Source organism: Parasteatoda tepidariorum, chromosome 11 (genome assembly GCF_982258835.1).
Source record: "Parasteatoda tepidariorum strain Cologne lab strain chromosome 11, Ptep-v5.0, whole genome shotgun sequence".
Lineage (NCBI taxonomy): Eukaryota > Metazoa > Arthropoda > Arachnida > Araneae > Theridiidae > Parasteatoda > Parasteatoda tepidariorum.
In genome coordinates this window covers 56,469,181-56,487,857 of record NC_141765.1, presented here as the reverse complement: position 1 = coordinate 56,487,857, position 18,677 = coordinate 56,469,181, and the positions used below count along the sequence as shown (strand labels likewise).

Sequence of the window (18,677 nt, the reverse complement as noted above, 5' to 3'; positions counted from 1 at the left end):
AATTGTTTTAATTTGAAAAATTATAAACCAATCTTTTGGGGAGAGTAGTAAAATTATTATAAGTTTAATCGTAATTTAAAAATTGAACAAGCACTTTTGCTTAGTTTTTAAAACAAAGTTTTTTGGGATTTTCATCAAATTTATTGAATGTAAAAATATTAAAAGCAAAAACGCAGTTTTTATTGATCTTTTTGCTATAAATTAAACTATAACAGATTATCAGTGAAAAAAGATCTATCATTTGCTTTGAAAATTTGTTTACATTACTCAATGCGGTAAGTATTATGTACATATATATGTCTGTCCATTGACATCTTATTTCAATCAATTTTCTATATCATTATGATATTTGCATTGCTTAAAATAAACCTTTATCAATTCAGGCAATTTTTGGTTTTGTGATAGTGGCTTTCACAATCCCTTATTAAATAATAAATTTTAACATTTAGCTTATAAATTTTTACATTAATGTTAAACTTATATGTAATAAAAGTTACATGTATGCAATAGAAGTTAATAATGTGTAATAAAAGTTATCTTATCTGTAGTTAACTTATATGTAATTAAAGTTAAAATTCTTTAAAATATTTTTCAATAAAAGTATATTTTAGTCTAGTTCTATCATTTTAAAATGACATTTTAGTGTTCTTTTATTAAAACAAAAACTATACATTTTAATTAGTGAAATCAACTATTTTCTTTTATCAAATCATAAAAAAAAATTGTAATTACTAAGTAATTTTTGTGGTTCTATCTCAGTGAGATGCAGTTAAACTAGATACTAACTCTCGAACTTAAAATTCTGTTGAAGGGTATTTTTTAAATTTTTTTTTATTTAAAAATTGGTTTTACAAGTTTCTTAATAACTAGACTTTAGTAAATTGATATTAATTTCATTAAACAGTTATATATTGTTATTTTAGAATGCTATATAATACTCCTTTTTAAAATGAGTTTTCTTTTTCTTTGTTTAGTTAAGCCTACAGTTCTGTCCACATCTGATGATATCATTCCTCCTGTAAATAAGACTGCTTTGAGTCCAGCAGAAGTTTATAGCATCATTGATAGTATCTTTCTATATATATTTTAGAAATTATGCAAGGTGGTAAAGGAAATCACAATATACTTACTCAACTTTTAATTGATGACAGCTACAATCAGAAATTGTGTACATAAAGTGAGCTGGTTTTATCTAATTAATAAAACTTGTTACAGAACCACCTAACCTCTGAATTCTAACTTAATGTCTCTCTATGAGGGATTCAAATTCTAGGAAAAATTTAAATTGAAAAATTGTTACATAATCAATTTATGACAAAAGTATACAGTTGCTCTTTTTTGTTAAGTGTATAATATGTGAAACACTGATTCCCAACACCAGACTTACAAAATATTAAAACAAGACTTAATGTATACAAGGCCATTTTTAGGTTATTTTAAAGATAGTGTATATTTTATAAAAATTTCATTACAAGTGGATTAGTGAACAGTGTATTAACAATAAGTCAGTAATAAATAGCAATGAATTTGCTTAATGACAAATCTTTGGAAGACATTTTAGAGAATGAGTTTCTAAAAATTTTTATAAACCTATAAATTGTGTTATGGCAGTTGACAACAATTTTTAATTTTTTAAAGTACTTTTTATCAAAATGGCATACATTGAATGAAAAATACCTTTAAAATATTGTTTAAACATGTTATCTCATAATGTTCATTCATTACAAACTTAAAAGATATTTTTTCAAATCTGTGGATAAGTTGAAGAATTTTTTTATCAATCCCACAATCTGTAGCAAGTGGTGAACGTTCTTTTAGCAAATCAAAAGCTATAAAATCATATTTAAGATCAATAATGACATAAAAGAGACTTAATTCTTTGGCAATAATTTCTATTGAAAATGAAATCGCAAAAGCAATTGATTTTGAAAAGTCTATAAAACTGTTTGCGTCTTCTAAAGCACGAAAAATTAAATTTTAATGTTTATATATTTTGTAAGTCATGAAAGATTATGCTCATTAAAAATATCACTTATCTTAGATATTTATTCTAGAATACTTGAGGAGGTATTCTTATTAATTAAACTATGTCTTTGTTTTTTAAACTTGAAATTGTTATTTGTCTTCTTCATTTGTTTCTTAAATCAAAATTTAAGGTTGATATAAATTTTGTAGAAGAAATCTTAAAATTTTAAACATAAAAAGCTATTTTATAGAACGTTATAGCTATACCAGTGAGACAGTTCATGGAGAAAAATAAGTTTTAATTATTATTATTATTTATATTTAATTCAGATTCCTTTTTCAAATTGAGGTAAGGGTGTTGTTTTAAGTATCACCAGCTGCGAGAAAATTCTTCCAACACTGTATATATATATATTTCTAATAATTAAATTTTTATCCTCCATGCATATCTTTAAAATAGAGATTTATATTATTTTTAAGAGGCACCCATTCTCTTGGCAAAAAAAAGACCCTAAAATTTAGAATTCTTGGATCCTAAAGACCTGTATTCTCTGAAGTCTAGCTAAATCTATGGATTTAAAACTAAAAAAGTTTTATTATGAAAGCCTCAAAAAAATCAAGAAATTGCAAAATATATAACATTTTAATTAAGAGATATGGGTTAATCAGTTGCAAAACTTTTTAAGTTCCATCAAGATTCTTTTATAAAGTAAAAACAAATTCTGTAACAGAAGTTATTTTTACTTCATTAAAAAAAAAAAAAAAAAAAAAAAAATACAGAATTTTAGTAATTATAATTTTGTAACAGAGCCTGTCTATATAAAGTCAATAACAAAAAGTATATTAATTTAAAGAAAAGAATCAGAATGGAGCTTACTGAATTTTTCAATTGAGTGACTTATATATAATACAGTGAAACCTTCAGGAAAGACCATCTCTGTGTGGCAACCTCCACTATATATGACCATTTTTGGGAAACTCAGACTTTTTTTATAGACTTTGTGTTGAAGAAAAACCTTTTCCCACTTGGATCAAAACCTCTCCCAGCAAAATAAAGAAACAAAAAAATATAAAAAAAAAATATTAACAAATAAGTTGATTTAAATTCATTCAAAAAGTTTGTGAGTGGCTCTTATTTGGAGAGCTCTTTTTGACGATTGCTAAAAGAGATTGACAACTTCATGTTACAGTCTGATGCTATCAATGATTTAGTCAAATTAGAAAAAAAAAGTAATTTTAGAAAAAGCTAAGCATCTTAAACAGACAAATCTCATATTTTTTTTTAAAAATAAAATATTTTTTTCATGATATAAAATTAAATGCAAACTTTAACAAAAAAACATGATTGTTTATTTATTTAAAATAGTTCTATCATTCATATTTGATAAATTTATTTTTACACATAATTACATTAGCAGAGGTCATTTTTATTGACACTAAATTTTATTTGACACCAACACAAGTGATATTTCCGCACCAAGAAAATAAAGCTGAGTAAAATTTAAATTGCTTGCGAAAAATAAAGTACCTTCAATAACATTATTTAAGAACGTCCAACCTCCAATAACGACCAATTTATTGAGAAAAAAGAGTGGTTGCTCCCTAAAGGTTTCACTGTACTACTTTCTCATAATTAAGGTCTGTAGTAAAGCGTAGTTAAGGCTTCAGATTCTGAATAAACTTACTATAAAAGTTTAAAATTGAAATTTAGTCTGTTGATTTAAATTATGAAAATTTTAAATGGATTTAATATTCAAGCAATGTTTTATGCATAATTCTAAACTATTTTCTGCTTAACGAGAAAGTTTTAGAAATATTGCAATAAAAAATTATAAATAATATTATCTAGACTTAATGCATTTTTTTTCTTCAAAAAAATTAATGATTGCTGAGTATCTTCAAAGCTTAGATTCCTGTGTTGTGAAAGACTTAATTAAAATTAGTCATACCTGAAGATCTATACTCTGCTTTGGAATCTGAAATTGGAAAATTCAAAGATATTACTTATGAGACATTACAAGCATGGAAGAAGGAATCAAAGTAAAATTTACTATTTATCAGATCAGTACTATTTTTTAGAAGAAATAAGTAGAAATTTTTATTTATACAATTTTGATAACTGTAGATTTATAAATTTCTTTTTTAAATTTGTGTATTGATCCAGACTTGACTTCAACTTCATCCAGATTCATTCTTGTTTTTCTTAATCAAAACCAATATACACTGATGGAAAAAAAATCCCTACACCAAGAAAAATTTATTGTAGAGTAATGAAATTTCAGCAATGCATTTGCCGGAGTAATATATTCAATTGATTAAAGTTTCAAGATCACAGGTTAATGCAATTAAAAGAAAAATCATTTCAAACGTGAAATACTAGTATATTAATAAACAGTGTAACCACCACAATTTTGAATGTAAGCATGCAATTGGGCATGCATTGTGTTACACAGATGCTGTATGCCATCTTGTGGGTGGAGTTCCATGCCTGTTGCTCCATGCTCTGTATTGGTCAGTCAATATGGAGATAGTTAATGCTAGTTGAGGATGACGCTGAAGTTGTCACCTAATGATGTCTGATACATGCTCGATTAGTGAAGGATCTGATCTAGCTGGCCAAGACAACATGCTGACATTCTATAGACTATGTTGGGTTACAACAGCAGTATGAGGGCGAGCATTATCCTGTTGGAAAATGCCCCCTTGAGTGCTGCTTATAAATGGCAACAAAACAGTTTGAATCACCAGGTTGACATACAAATTCGCTGTCAAAGTGTGCGGAATAACAACGAAATTGCTTCCCAGACCATTACTTCAGGTGTAGGTCAAGTGTTCCCAGGCCGGAAAAAGGTCAATAGCAGGCATTCACCTGTCTTCCTTCTAACCAATATAGGGTTATCAGTAGCACCAAAGCAGAACAGACTTTCATCAGAAAGCACAATAGATCTGCGCTCTGTCTTCCAGTGAATTCTAGCTTGATACGATCGGCAGTGGTTTGGAGTAAGTGGAATACAAGCTGCAGGGCGTCTCGCTTAAAGCTGTACTTGAAGTAGCTGATATAACAGTTCGTTGTGTCACTGCAGTGCCAACTGCATTCGTATTTCTGATGCAGAGGCGGTACAGTGTGCCATAGCCATACACGGCGGTCTTGAGTAGTGCGGCGTGACAGCCCAGAACCCAGTATTCATAAAGCAGTACCTTTCCTTAATCACTGCTGCCAACAATCATGGATAGTGGATACATTTCTTCCCAGTCTTTCTGCAATATCTGGCGGGGGGGGGGGGTAATCCACCTTCACTGAGCCCCATTATACGACCGCAATCGAAGTCAGTGAACTGTTGATTATGGCTTCTTCGTCTTTTTAAATGTATTCTTAACTAACAGCAACTCACTATGTCAAAATTTAACAAAAAGTAATGCTTATGAACTGTAGAACACTTATTTAAAACAACACTGATTTGCATGTTTGCAGTGGCTCAAAACTTATGCGCCAAGTACTAAATTTGAATAGACATTATCTCTTGGTTGTATAAATAAGCCTACTAAATTCTGTTTATCTAGCACAACTCCTTCTTGGTGTTGGGATTTTTTTGCCATCAGTGTATGTTGTACACTACTTTGGCTGAGCATAATACTGTTGCTGTTAAGTTATTCTTTTTGGACAGCTATTTTTTTTCTTTTTCACAAACGTAAATGAACATTAAGATTAAGGATGTTTATTAAAGAATGAATATTGATTTTATTAATTTAGAATCATATTTGTAGAGAAACCTATTTATGTTCTTTCTCATAAAATATAAAATAAGCCGACTTTGCAAATATTTATCAGATATGACCTAAGATTTCTACATGTAGTCAGGCAGTAGTCAATTTTTAATACCACTCTATCTGTCTTCGTACAAAATAATAAGTATGAAAATTATGTACCATAGTTTTTATATTAAACTTTCTATATTCTACCAGACTTTTTTTAACCAAATATTTTAGTTCATTTTCTTTATTCTTTTAGTTTACAGTTTAGTTTTACCTTAATCATTTCCTCTTGAGTAGATCTTTTAATTATCATGATGAACTAGTTTTAAGTTATCAGGGGTCTGTCTAGGTTTTTCTGAAAGGTACCTATTTTGTGAAAATTTTGACATAATTTGTAAAAAATTAAAAATTATATTAAAAAGTCAACACAAAAACATGGTAAAAATATAGATTTATCGATTCTTAAGGAATACAAAAATAAAATTTTAAGAAGAAGTATTTTGTGAAACTACCGTTTTAACTAAAATTGAATTTGTGAAGGTACCGCTAAACGGTAGTAAATTCGGCCTGGACAGATCCCTGGTTATAATCAGTTAAATTTTTTTAAAAAGATTATAGCTCTGGGACTCATAAAATATGTTAAATTACATGCTAAAGTATCATAAATATTTATATTTCATTTTAATGTTGCAATGAGCAAGCAAAGTGATTTGAAAACAACTGTGGTGCAAGCAGTTTCAAGGGCGTAGCCCTAAATATAATTTGAATAAATATATTTGAGTTATTTTATGTCAAAGTTGAAATACTTACTTCTTGAGATGTTGTTTAAGATTTAATGTTGGGGTTAAGAAAAGTATTGTTAAAGAAAAGATTTATTGTTAGAAAGAGCTTTTATGAATTTCTGGATCCTAAGGTATATCCATAGATACTTATCAGAGGGAATGGAGGCAGCACTTTTGCATGTCTGTGAGAAAGTTATGCAAGGAATAGAGTTTTTTATATACAAGAACAGGCAGAAATTGCTGGGACCTGCAGAAGTTTTGTTGCTGAAGCAGAATTTAGACTATAGATAGATGGTGAAATGCCCGATGAAACTTCTGCGAGTACTACATCAAAACTTCTATAGCTGCAATGATAAACCTACTCCCACCTGTTCTCACATATTAAAAAAAACTTTGTCTGAACATCATTTTTCCACAGAGATGCAAACAGCTGAAACACCCTTGCCTCATTCCCATATATCAGACTTCTATGATTCCGGACAATAAGTGCTTATTCTATAGTATTACAAATTTTACAATTCCAGTGGCTTTTATGTTAAGTAGTGTCTGAAATATTGCTTTATATTTTGCAATAAATCTTTTAAGATAATTATGTTTGGTTCCATTTTATGGGCTTGCCATAAGAAACGTACTATAAATACAATATATATATATATATATATATATTCCCCTTTAAATCTCACTATAAGTTCTTTTTCAATGTATTGTGCAACTTATGAATCTCAGATGTGTTTGAATATTATGAAATACAGATACATTGATAACATTGCAGGTTTTCAGATATCATTATTCATTACCTGGAAACGAATTATCATAGTTTGTCCATTGAAAATACTAAGTTATTGTACTATATACAATTTTTGATAATCTTTGTAAACGTCAAGTACACAGACTTGAGGAAGAAAGGTATTGGTTTTATTGTTGGGTATGTTTTTAAAAATTGATTAATCAAGTAATTAACTTCTATTAAATTTGAAAAAGTTATGTTGAATTGTTATAAACTTTTAAGTAAGTTCTTTTATATTTCTGTGTTACTTAAAGTTTACATATTTTTCCTAAAATAAAAAAAATTACTGTTAATCTGAAAGTCTAATAAATTTAAAATTTTTTGAATGTTTTGTTCATAAATATACATTCGAAAAAGTACTACCATAAGAGCCAGTTTGCTGGCCAGGAGATAATTGAGGTTAAGTCTCCACAATTTCAAGACCAACAGCAGGATGGCTACAATGTGGTCAGCATTTAATATCAACCTTAGCTTCCCAGACAAGCTAATACCAATCAATCTAAAACTGGAAAAGCTTCAAGCTGTCACCTGAGTTATATATACATGTTTATTCATAATTTCCTCCGGGCAGGAATTGGACTATTGCATTGATGTATGCCGTGTGACCAAGGGTTCACACATAGAACACCTGTAATGTATGTAAGTAAAACTTGAATAGTTTCGGAATAATTTCAAATGTTTCTTTTTTTATATTAGTCTTCTTTTTTTTTACTATAATGCTTCGAAACCCTGGAGGGAATTATGAATAACCCTGTATATATCTTGATATAGTTTTTATACTTTATTTACTAAATTATTTTTTTAAAATTGAAGAAAACATAGATTTCACTTAAGTGTGTGTTTTCATGAAAAAAAAAGTTTTTTTTGGGGGGAAATTATATGAATTATAAGTTATACATCAGAGGATAATTTATATTTAATCTTGAGGCAGCCATTACATGTAACTTTCATTACAAACAATTTTGAAATAACAAAAGTTATCTGATAGTAATAGAGTTCAATTAATATTCTCAAAAACATTTAACTTTTCAATTTCTTTTCTCTTCCATGAAAAGGCTTAAATTACCTTTTATTTCCTGACAGTTCTTTTCTCTTTAAATTCTTATACCAGCAAACCAGATTTTCCCTTGAATTATATCAGTTATTGATAGTAATTTGGATAAAAAGTTAAGAACTCTGAATCTTAATATACTAAATCAACTAGTCATTAACTGGTGTTAATTGATAAAATGTTTTTGACAAATTCTAGAAGTTGATAAATTTAGTTGAAATTTTAAAAAAATTGAAATATCATAATAGGGTAATTTTTAAAAGTTTTCTTTTTATCATTATTATAAATATTCTCGTAGCAAAATTTTACTGAACATTATAAAGTATATATTTATAATTCCATAGATCCACTTCCTGAAATACCACAACCTTACAGGCAAGGCATGATGAAAAGATACCTGCTAAATAGGTAAAATACTTTTAATTTTTTATATACATTTTGTACAGTGTGCCAAAAAAGGGTCACTTTGAATAAATTTTGATCTAATGATTGGATCTTCATGTTCTAGGACTCAATCTTCATGGTTTCAGGGGGTGACCTCAAATATGGTAATTATTTAGTTGCAGATGATGTTTTAAGTTACAAGATCAGACACTAAAATGTTCTTTCTCTAAATAAGCATAAATGTTTCAGATTTTTGACTCAGAAAATATGGTCCTAACAGGAGAGTAGTCTAAAGTTTTTAACCCTTAAATGCTAATTTTACTTTTTGTGTAATTCGATATATCTCTCAAGAACTTTTTAAGCAAATTGAAAAAATTTTTAAATTATAAAATTCATTTTTCCAAATATAATTCCATGCCAAAGATAGACTTTAGTAAATATTTATTATTTTATTTAATAATAGTTTAAAAAATAATCAACACCTAACCCAAAATTTTCCTGTCATTGAAGGCTTGTTGACAGCTTCACATAGGTAATCTCATCTAAAATTAACAAAAACAGGTAAAAAAATAACTGAAATTATGATGTTATTAACAAATAAAAAATTAATGACGTATGAGATGTATTTACTGAAAGTATGAAAGCATTTACTAAGAATAGCAAACTTTACCTTAATGTAAAAGACTTATACTTATATACCCTTTAATACATTGATTCTAAAATATTTTTGATTTTAACAGTTAGTAGAAAAAGAGGGTTAGTGTAGACATTTTTACAAATTTGTCAAAAAACCATATTTAGTATAATTTTTAACTCGTGAAGTATTTTTTAAACAATAATTTTAACGTTTACCTTCATCCTGGTTTATATTTGAAATTACAAAGTTTAATTTTTTTAGAATAATCTTTAAAAAAAAGTTTGTTTTTGTTCCCACTACACTGGCTAGTGTGGACAAGCTTGATAACTTATTAAGTAATCATTTATTACAACTCAGAAAGGTATATTTAAAGCCAAAATGGAATCAATTTCAATCTTAGCCTTATATGAGAGTAAATACTGACATGTTTATTCTCAAATAAGGAAAATACTAATTTGTAATAGAGCATTTCACTATAATAAGAAAGATATATTAAATCAATACATTTGAAAATCATTAACCAATCTGCTTTATTTGAAAGCACATAACTAATTTTAAGTTGATGAAATGGTCTGAATGAGCAACACATGCATGGTGCATTGCTTAGTGATATTTTCATCCCTGGAGCAATGGAAAAACTCACTAAAGAGAAGACTGGACTATTCACTGATATTCTGTTTTATTTTGATGTATGGTAAAAAATTTTATTTAATTCAATAAAAGTGAATTAATGTAATGATTTCATGCTATATGTTTTACTTAATATTGAAACCACTAATTATAAAAACACATCATCCAACTAAATCATTCTGATTTAGAATATAAATAACATCAAATGTGTTATAACTGATAGATGTATTATATTTATAACCGGTATATGTGTTATATATATATCTGGTATTATACAGTATCTTTCTTCCATTGGAAGTTGAATGGGGTCACTGTGAATATGTCCACACAAGTCCCACCACCATGTGTTTATACTAGCTCCATGAAAACATGTTTGTTTATGCTTAAAGCTGGTAAAATATGCAAAGCAAAAGTAAATATTAAGTTTGATTACACAACTACAAATGTAAGATCTATGATATGCCTATCTACTATATCTCAAAGATGAAATTTGACTAATAGGTAAAAAAGTTATTCAAGATGTTCAATCTAGCCCCTCCTCCTCTAAGATTTACTCTGAATAAAATGTTTGCTGTTTTGTATAACTATATTTGAATATCTTGGTTTACAGTCCAATGTTTTATATCAATGATCATAATATTTGAAATAAAATAAAAATATTATTCATAAATTTATAATTATTTTGTCAATTTAATATCTGTTTAGTTTTAAAAAAATCATTATTTATGGTTTCATAATTTAATCATATTGCAATAATTACCAATTGAATGCAAATTTTCTTTATCCCGTGGGGTTAGAAAAATACCCTGTTATCTGTTTGATAAAGATGTTTCAATTATAAAAATTAAAGCTAAATGCATTTTCTTGAAAATGATCCATATGGAGTTTATAGCAGAAAATATACTATTTTTTGAGAAATTTTTTTTTCAAACTTTGATGTTCTGGTGGGTGGAGTCTAAATAAGTTTGAGCTGAAGCTTTCCTTTCAGATTATTGGTTTTATGCCAAATGGTAACTTTTTAGAGGGCAACGTCCATAAAATTTGAATTTGTGACAATTCAACTGTATAAGCTAAAGTGAATATTTTAAACATACAGATTTTAAGGAAAGTGTGTCAAATTTTTGTATCATGTTTTGTCTTTCTATGAAGGTTATATATATATATATATATATATATAACAAAAAAAGCTTCAATTAATCTTTTTATGTTATACCTTTTCTGTAAATCCTTTTCTTAATTTATTATTCAAAACAAAACGCTTTCTCACACTTTTAAATTCACATCCTGTCCTTTAATCTACTTTTGGTTCAAGTATGCATTAATTAAAAGTAAGACATTTTCCCCTTTGCTCTTTGTGGGAATCGCGCGACCTATTTAATAAACCAATATCAATTACTAAGTTTTCCCTTATTCCCTAGAATGAAACATTTTATGCAAGATTTTTGCAAGATTTTCCTTAACTTTTATTGAGGAACACAACGATTTTGTGTCCACTTTGATAACTGTTCTCTGTCTAATAATTAATAAATAAATTTCGTTTCCTTTTTCCCTGCCTAAGACCTGTTTTTTTCCTTCCACTCGGCAACGGCGTTATATATAGGGTAAACGAACCAGAGAAGGAACACTACCCAGTGAAGGAACATTTCATATATATTGATTTAAAAATAAGAATTTGAAAGTTTTTCTTTAGATTGATTGGTAACAATAGCTTACTGCCAAACAATAGGAAGTCATCAGCAATATTTTGAATTACCTGGTCAAATAGACTTCTCTGGAAAAAATTTTGAATTTGTTATTATCTCTGCAACACCTTGTTTCGTTGAAAAAATTATAAGATGAGTGTTTGTATTTATATGTTTGAAGTGGAATTAATTGCATGTAATAGTTTTATTTTTCTCACTGTGAAAAAGAGAATTCAAAATATAGTTATTGAAGTTACGTTTTATTTTTTTAAGCATCATAGCATAATAAAGTACTGAGATAAGGGGGTGTTTATTCACTAGATCACCAAACGATGAAAAACCAGTGAAGGAACAAGTGTTCCTTTACTGGTTTTTTTTCTAAGTTAATGAAAATAAAAGATAAACTTTAATTTTCGTGTACCTTTATTGATGTTCCGCATCAAAAGTATGTTAAAAATACGAAAAACAACTACTAACCAGTGAGGGAACAGGCATGTTCCTTTACTGGGTATAGATTTCCCAGTGAATGAACAATATGTGTTAATATGTTGACACTTTACTTTTCAATTCATGATTACAAAAAAAAGTTAACATTTTCCAAGTATTTGTATGTTATAATTTCAAGAATAGGCTTGTTTTTAGATATTTGTATGGCATATAAATTTGTAAAGAGCATTAAAAAATAACCAAAATTAAGTGTTCCTTCACTGGTAAGAGCTGTTCCTTCACTTGGTCTTCTTACTACTTGTTTTTTTTAACCTCCAAAACTTTAAAACATTATTATGTAAGTTCTTGACAATTTTTTTACATAATTTGCAATTAGTAACAAATATATTGACACTGTCATTTAACTAAAATTACGAATTTTGAAATTAATATGATTTTTTTAAAAGGCAAGCGAAGCTTAAGTGTTCCTTCACTGGTTAGTTTACCCTACATAGCATTCATTAATGAATTTAGTATACTGAGTTAATCATTATTTTGAAATATATGCCACAATATTTTTATGGAAATGTGATAATTTTTTTTAGATCATTCCCACAAAGGATGAAAGATAAGTTAGTGGCAGATTTAATTATTTTATGTTTGCATCTGAATCATTTTAATGTTGATGGAACACTTCTTGCTTTAAGCACTAAAATTAGCATAAAAAGGTACTTGCATCAAATTTTTTTCTATTTAGTTTGTGAACGCTGTTTCATATTCTTATTGTTTATAATTTGATAAATCTTTCATGCTTGATTTAGCCACAAATTTTATCAGGATGTTTTCTTCTTCATTCAAGATAACTTTTAAAAAAAATTTTATAATATGTTTATGCTGTTGTTTTAAAATAAAATTAATTTTTTTCTCATAATTTATGAATTTTAAAATGTATTATAGAGAAGTTATTAATTTTTTAAATTTAGTTGTATTTAAAAGGTTTCATTAAAATAAATATGAAATTTTTTTTTAAAATCCTGTCATTAGTTAATTCTAAAAAACTAACTACCACTAAGCACACAAGAAAATACAGGTTACTTCAAAAATCGATTACTACGTATTGACGTCATTTATGTGTAAGCAAGTTTTGAAAGAGAAGCAAAAAAATCCTTGCTCAATTGTTTCTACTTGAAGATTTTAGTATTACATCGAGTGGTGAAGGGTAAGAATAATAAAATATGGTATTTGTATTGCATTTTTAATTAACAATGTAAGCATTCTATTAAAAGGTTACATTAATGTACCTTAAAGCTACGATATAAGGTCTAAAACTTGTAATAAAAGGGACATTGCGTCTTTTAAGCTGAGCTTATCTTATGATGAAGATGGCAGGTTAGCCATATTTTTCTTCGCATGGTCTAAGATTATACGCTGTTAGAAATGTAGGAATCTTTTCAATAACTAAAAAGTCAATGTTCAATTTTCATGAAACAATTTTTAAAAAAATTAAAATGTATAATAAAAACAATTTACAGCAGAGAATAGGCAATTGATAGTTTTGCCCATCTAATCTCAAGAACTGTCCCATAAATAATATTAATTGTTATAATGAGGGATTGTTATAATAATGAAATGGATTATTTATAAACAATCAAAACATTAAGGTTAAATAATAGGTTACTTCCCTATTATCTTTATTTATAATAAGTGATAAACATTGATTCAAAACAGTTGCTGAAGTTTATTTTTTTGTTTAAATTGTTCAATTTGGTAGATTTAGTTTTGATAATTGTTTATATTGTTATAGATTGTAACTATGAAATTAAAATAAAATTTACTAAACTATTTCTTTTGACTTTTAAGTACCTGTGAGTTTTTTGTAAGTCTAAAAGAATAATTTTAAATTATACCCTGTTACCCACAAATTTCTATTGATTATTAAACCTTTTAACTACTTCTAAGAGTAGCCATAACTTGCAAAAAATATTGTGTGGCTTTTAAACTTCTATTATAAATAATAATTTTTTTTCTGAGAACATTTATATTTTTGTTTATTTCAAACTTTATACTACTGTGTTTCCAGTTTATAATCAACCCAAGGTTTTAAACCCTTTAGTTTGCAAGTTCCTATGTTTTCTTAAACTTTAATCTAGTATTTATCTTGCAAAAAAAATATTTTTTCACACCTTTCACTGAAAAAAAAAAATACATCAAAAATTCTGTACAATCTTGCCCAAATATAAGCTTCTGTTAAAAGATTAATGAAAATAGATGTTAATTACTTTAACAAACGTTTTTAAATTGTATTTAATTTATTTTATTTCTAAAATTGAAAAATGCTTTATTGTAAAAATTTTTTCTTTCAGATTAATAAATATAGCTTATGCTTTGGGATGCTATGTTCATTCAGTCAAAGGTAATACAAACAAGAGGTTTGAGCTTAAATTACCATTATATAAGTATGAACCTATAAGAATGAAACGAAAATAATATGTAAGACATAATTAAAATAAAAGCATAACTGAGAAAAATAATCAAAATTATTTTTCTACTTTCATCATATGACCGTAAACGTTTGCATATCAAAATTTTTTTGAAAGTACATTTATTTTGTAAATAAAGAATTTCACAAAAGGAAGGCAACTTTACTCATATTTTATTAACAAATAAAAGAAATCGCTTTGATATTAAATTAAAAAAGAAATTGTGATTTTTGAAAGATCAGGCTTTTTTTTTTTATTAAAGACATTTTTTTTTGTCATTTACAATATGAAAAAAATAAAATATATAAAAAAAATTTATATTTTGCTATCTATAAAAATGTCCTGCTTTCTTTCATTAATTTAATTTGGTTAAGAAAAAAAATTAAAATTCTATACATCTTTTAATATATAGGTTGCAGCAATTGGATAATTTCTAACTTAATGACTTACAAGTAATCAAAAGTATATAACGAAGAATATTTTAAAAAATATGCCATATTTTTTTAATGAATTATTTGTTTCTGTTGAGTGTGAAACAACGTCACAGTTTTAAATTAAGACTTTCTTCTGAAAAAAATTAAATTAAAATTCAAGTTTTGTTATACGAAAGACATTTAAATCTTTGAAAGTGGTAGAGAGCAAAAAGGTTAAAGAACAATGAAATATTGCAAAAAGTAAGTTAAAACCAGAATGAAAATAGCCAATTTAAGCATTTGTTTTCTTAATACTAAAGGAAATTATCAGCATAGGGTGTTCTGTAGTTTCTACTTTTAACGCACATTTTCAAAATTCTTGCCGCAAGTGTTTGAAGATTAGAATCTCAGCTTCATTGCAATTCATCTTGATAATGATTCTTCAGACTTTTGTAATGTTTTTTGTATTTTTTTGCTTGAATATCTTTTTGCAACCTTAACATTTATTCATTAAACTAGTGATGCAGCGGCTGTATTTATTTACACAACTCAAAGTTACGATGTGGAGTAGAAATTATTATGTTTGTTTAATGTTTACGATTAATAAACCAACCTTTATTGAAAGAAAAGCTTTCTAATTGACTTTTGTTAACAGAGGTATTTTGACTGAACAGCCGTATTTACTAAATAAGTTAAATATATACATTCAACAAAAAACATCCAGATGAGATCTGAATTAAAAAAAAGAATTTTAATTAGGTTCTAAATTTACAGTTTAATGCACATTTTCTGTACACTTTTGTTGGAATAATTTGCAAAATGTATAAAGTTTTAAAGAGTAGTAAATAATCTTTCTGAGGAACTATAAAAAATTCATTTTGATTAATTGTAGTAAACAATATGCAACTAAACATTTCAATCTTAGGTAAGTAATATTTCTTTAGCAACAAGGCATGTAGTAACAATTTAAACTTTTATTGAACAAAATGCAACAAAAAGCATTTGTGTTGGTACCAGGCTAAAATTATTGCCAAAGAACTATTACTGGACAGTGAAATACAAAGTTTTCTTACATTACATAAAAATTAACAAAATTACATTAAAAATACTCTCTGCAACCCATGCAAGGATGTATTGTTAAAGAATTAATACAGAAAAATATATATCACATATTGGTTTGTTAATGTTATTTATATGTTTTGTACATGGCAGTAACTGTTTAACATTTTTTTAAATACCTATTGTTATGACTTTTAAATTTCTCTCTTCTGTTTATTGACAACAAATATAGTTAAAAAAAATAAATGTTGACAAAGATAAATTATTTGTAATTTAAGAAATAGCTCAACAGTAATAATTATTCAATTTAAATTTTAATTAAAATTATTGCTCTTAAATGTGCATTGTGAATAGGAAACTAGTACTTTGACAATATAACAAATACATACAGAGAAATGTCTGCAAAGTTTTATCTAAATAAGTATGACAGTAAAATAAATACATAAATTGATAGAAGAAATTACATTAATATTTATTGAAATTTTTTAATTCTTAATTGATTCAAGCTAGATATAAGGTTGGGCACCCCTTTCTCAATGTATATGCAGAATTTCCTAAAACTTTGTGTACAACTATGGAGAGGATTTAGAAAATACAGTTTGGAACCATAACTAGATAAGAAAGCATAAGTGGGAAACTCCATAACGCCATAGTGAAACACACACACACAAAATAAACAAAAAATAAGGCCACAATACAGAAAAATCATCAAATGCTTTATAAAAACAAAGGAATATAATGTATGGCTCATAAGTAGGAAGAAATACAAATTGCATTTGTTGACATGGATGCACACATCTATAAGACATGGATTGGCAAATCTTTTAAAGATACTTGGAGCTTTGTTGATCATAGCAGCAAAGATTTGTGTCAGCAAGTCCACTTCAGAATTTAAATCAGGTACACAATGAGAAATCTAGACTTGCCTAACTTAAGAGTTTGCACACAGCTGCTACTTATTGATTCCCACCCTACTTTCCCATCTATACTTTCCATACACATTTTCTAAGTTATGGGAAACTCTGTATATGCAAACTAAACAGTCAAATTTGTTTAGCTTTAACTAATAAAGACTAGACCTAAAAGTATAAGGAGGATATCATCTTACTATCTAGCTGACAAGCAAATATCCAGATTACAAATTTTCATTTAGTTTACATTTTAAGACTTGAAAAAATCAACAAATACAGATGAAAACAGACATAGACTTGCGATCTTCCATGATTTGAATCAATGAATGATTTATTTTCATCCCACATCTAGTTCTCAAAACTTAAATTATAATTTAATAAAAATATCAGAATACATTGTATTGATTTTTCCAAATATATATATATATATTAACAAAAATTACTAATAGAGAAAAAAATTAATAATATAATACACAAATGAAAATAAAATTTATTTCACAGATTATTCACAGATCATTGGTTCAAATTATTAAAAACTGATTTGATGAGTGTTTTCTTCTTTTAACTTATGCTTCATACAAGTAAAAATAATTGGGTGCCAACTCAAAACTTATTTAACAGCTGAGATAATTAACTTGTTAGTGTTGAGTTAGCCATTCAGAAGCTCGCTTTAGTTTAATTTTAACTGATCAGAGCTCAGTATAATATGGACTGGAAAGTCTGTGGTGGGGAGTAATGTGGCATAACTACCACTATAAATATTAAATACCAATTCACTAGTATATAAGACATGCCAACTTGATTCTATCTTGAGGTATCTTTTGATAGATGAAGGTTGACATAGACCTTAATTATAACCTTTCAAGTCTCTAGCATTAAAATGACATGTAACATCAAAACTATTCAGCAATTGTAAGATACAAGTAGTTTTTTTCAATTTGGCACTTTTGTTTTAAGTCAGAGGGTAGAAGAAGTAAAATCTACTTGGTACACTTACCACAAAGAAAATAAACAGTCTTAAGTAGAAATATGTGTTTTTTTTTCTTAACATTAATATATGAGGGTAATTTCACAGATAAATGATATTTGTGCATTTAGGATAAAAATTTAATCTAAAGAATTTTTTTTGTTCTTATAGTGTATTTTTAAATGAATTTAAATAAGCTTATTAGGTTAGTTATATAACCTAATAAGCTTATTTATATGATATATTATTATATAACTGATTTTTTAAAAGAGACATACTTAAATTTTAATTTTGAAAAATGTTAATTACGTCTAAATAATTTCGATAAATAAGTTGCAAAACTTGTTAAAACAATAATTGTGCAATTTAAAAAAAGCTTAAAATGACCTTTAATTTAAAACTGCACGCGACTTACATCACCCTTTTTACAGTAGTTATATTTTAAAGGGATATATCATAGGCACCAAACCAAAAGTTGGTCAATTTTGCAAGTTCTAGTTCTGTATACAAGCTTATATCGATTTTAAAAGTAAGCCAAATATAAGAATTTACTCTTATAAAAGTGCTACCTTGATACAAATGTTATAGGAATTGAACGATATTGGTTTAAATATACCCCTGGACAGTGGCGTAGCGAGCTTAACTCGCGCCCGGGGCACAATACCCTTTTAGCGCCCCCCCCCCCCATTCGAAAACCATATAATATTATATGTAAAATATATATGGTTTATATATAGGCGACTTGGATTA

General features: G+C 27.1%; 1 protein-coding gene across 4 annotated transcripts in view; it reads left to right on the top strand.

Annotated features, from left to right (window-relative positions):
* Positions 1-17,388, top strand: part of LOC107445930 (DNA-directed RNA polymerase I subunit RPA49) — a 48,315-nt gene extending 30,927 nt beyond the window's left edge. The window contains exons 8-14 of one of the 4 annotated variants that reach the window (XR_015430432.1): positions 975-1,067; positions 3,909-4,005; positions 7,273-7,406; positions 8,683-8,746; positions 8,847-8,886; positions 12,703-12,825; positions 14,461-14,728. Coding sequence is in view for 3 of the 4 variants with exons in the window: in XM_071187949.2 (XP_071044050.2) it covers positions 975-1,067; positions 3,909-4,005; positions 7,273-7,406; positions 8,683-8,746; positions 12,703-12,825; positions 14,461-14,584 (635 nt within the window). In the remaining variant the exon portion in view is untranslated. Of the gene's footprint in view, positions 1-974; positions 1,068-3,908; positions 4,006-7,272; positions 7,407-8,682; positions 8,747-8,846; positions 8,887-10,287; positions 11,155-12,702; positions 12,826-14,460 lie in introns of those variants that run through there. The other 3 variants (XM_071187949.2, XM_087155008.1, XM_071187952.2) reach the window with 3 other exon arrangements.
* The last annotated feature ends 1,289 nt before the right edge of the window (positions 17,389-18,677 follow it).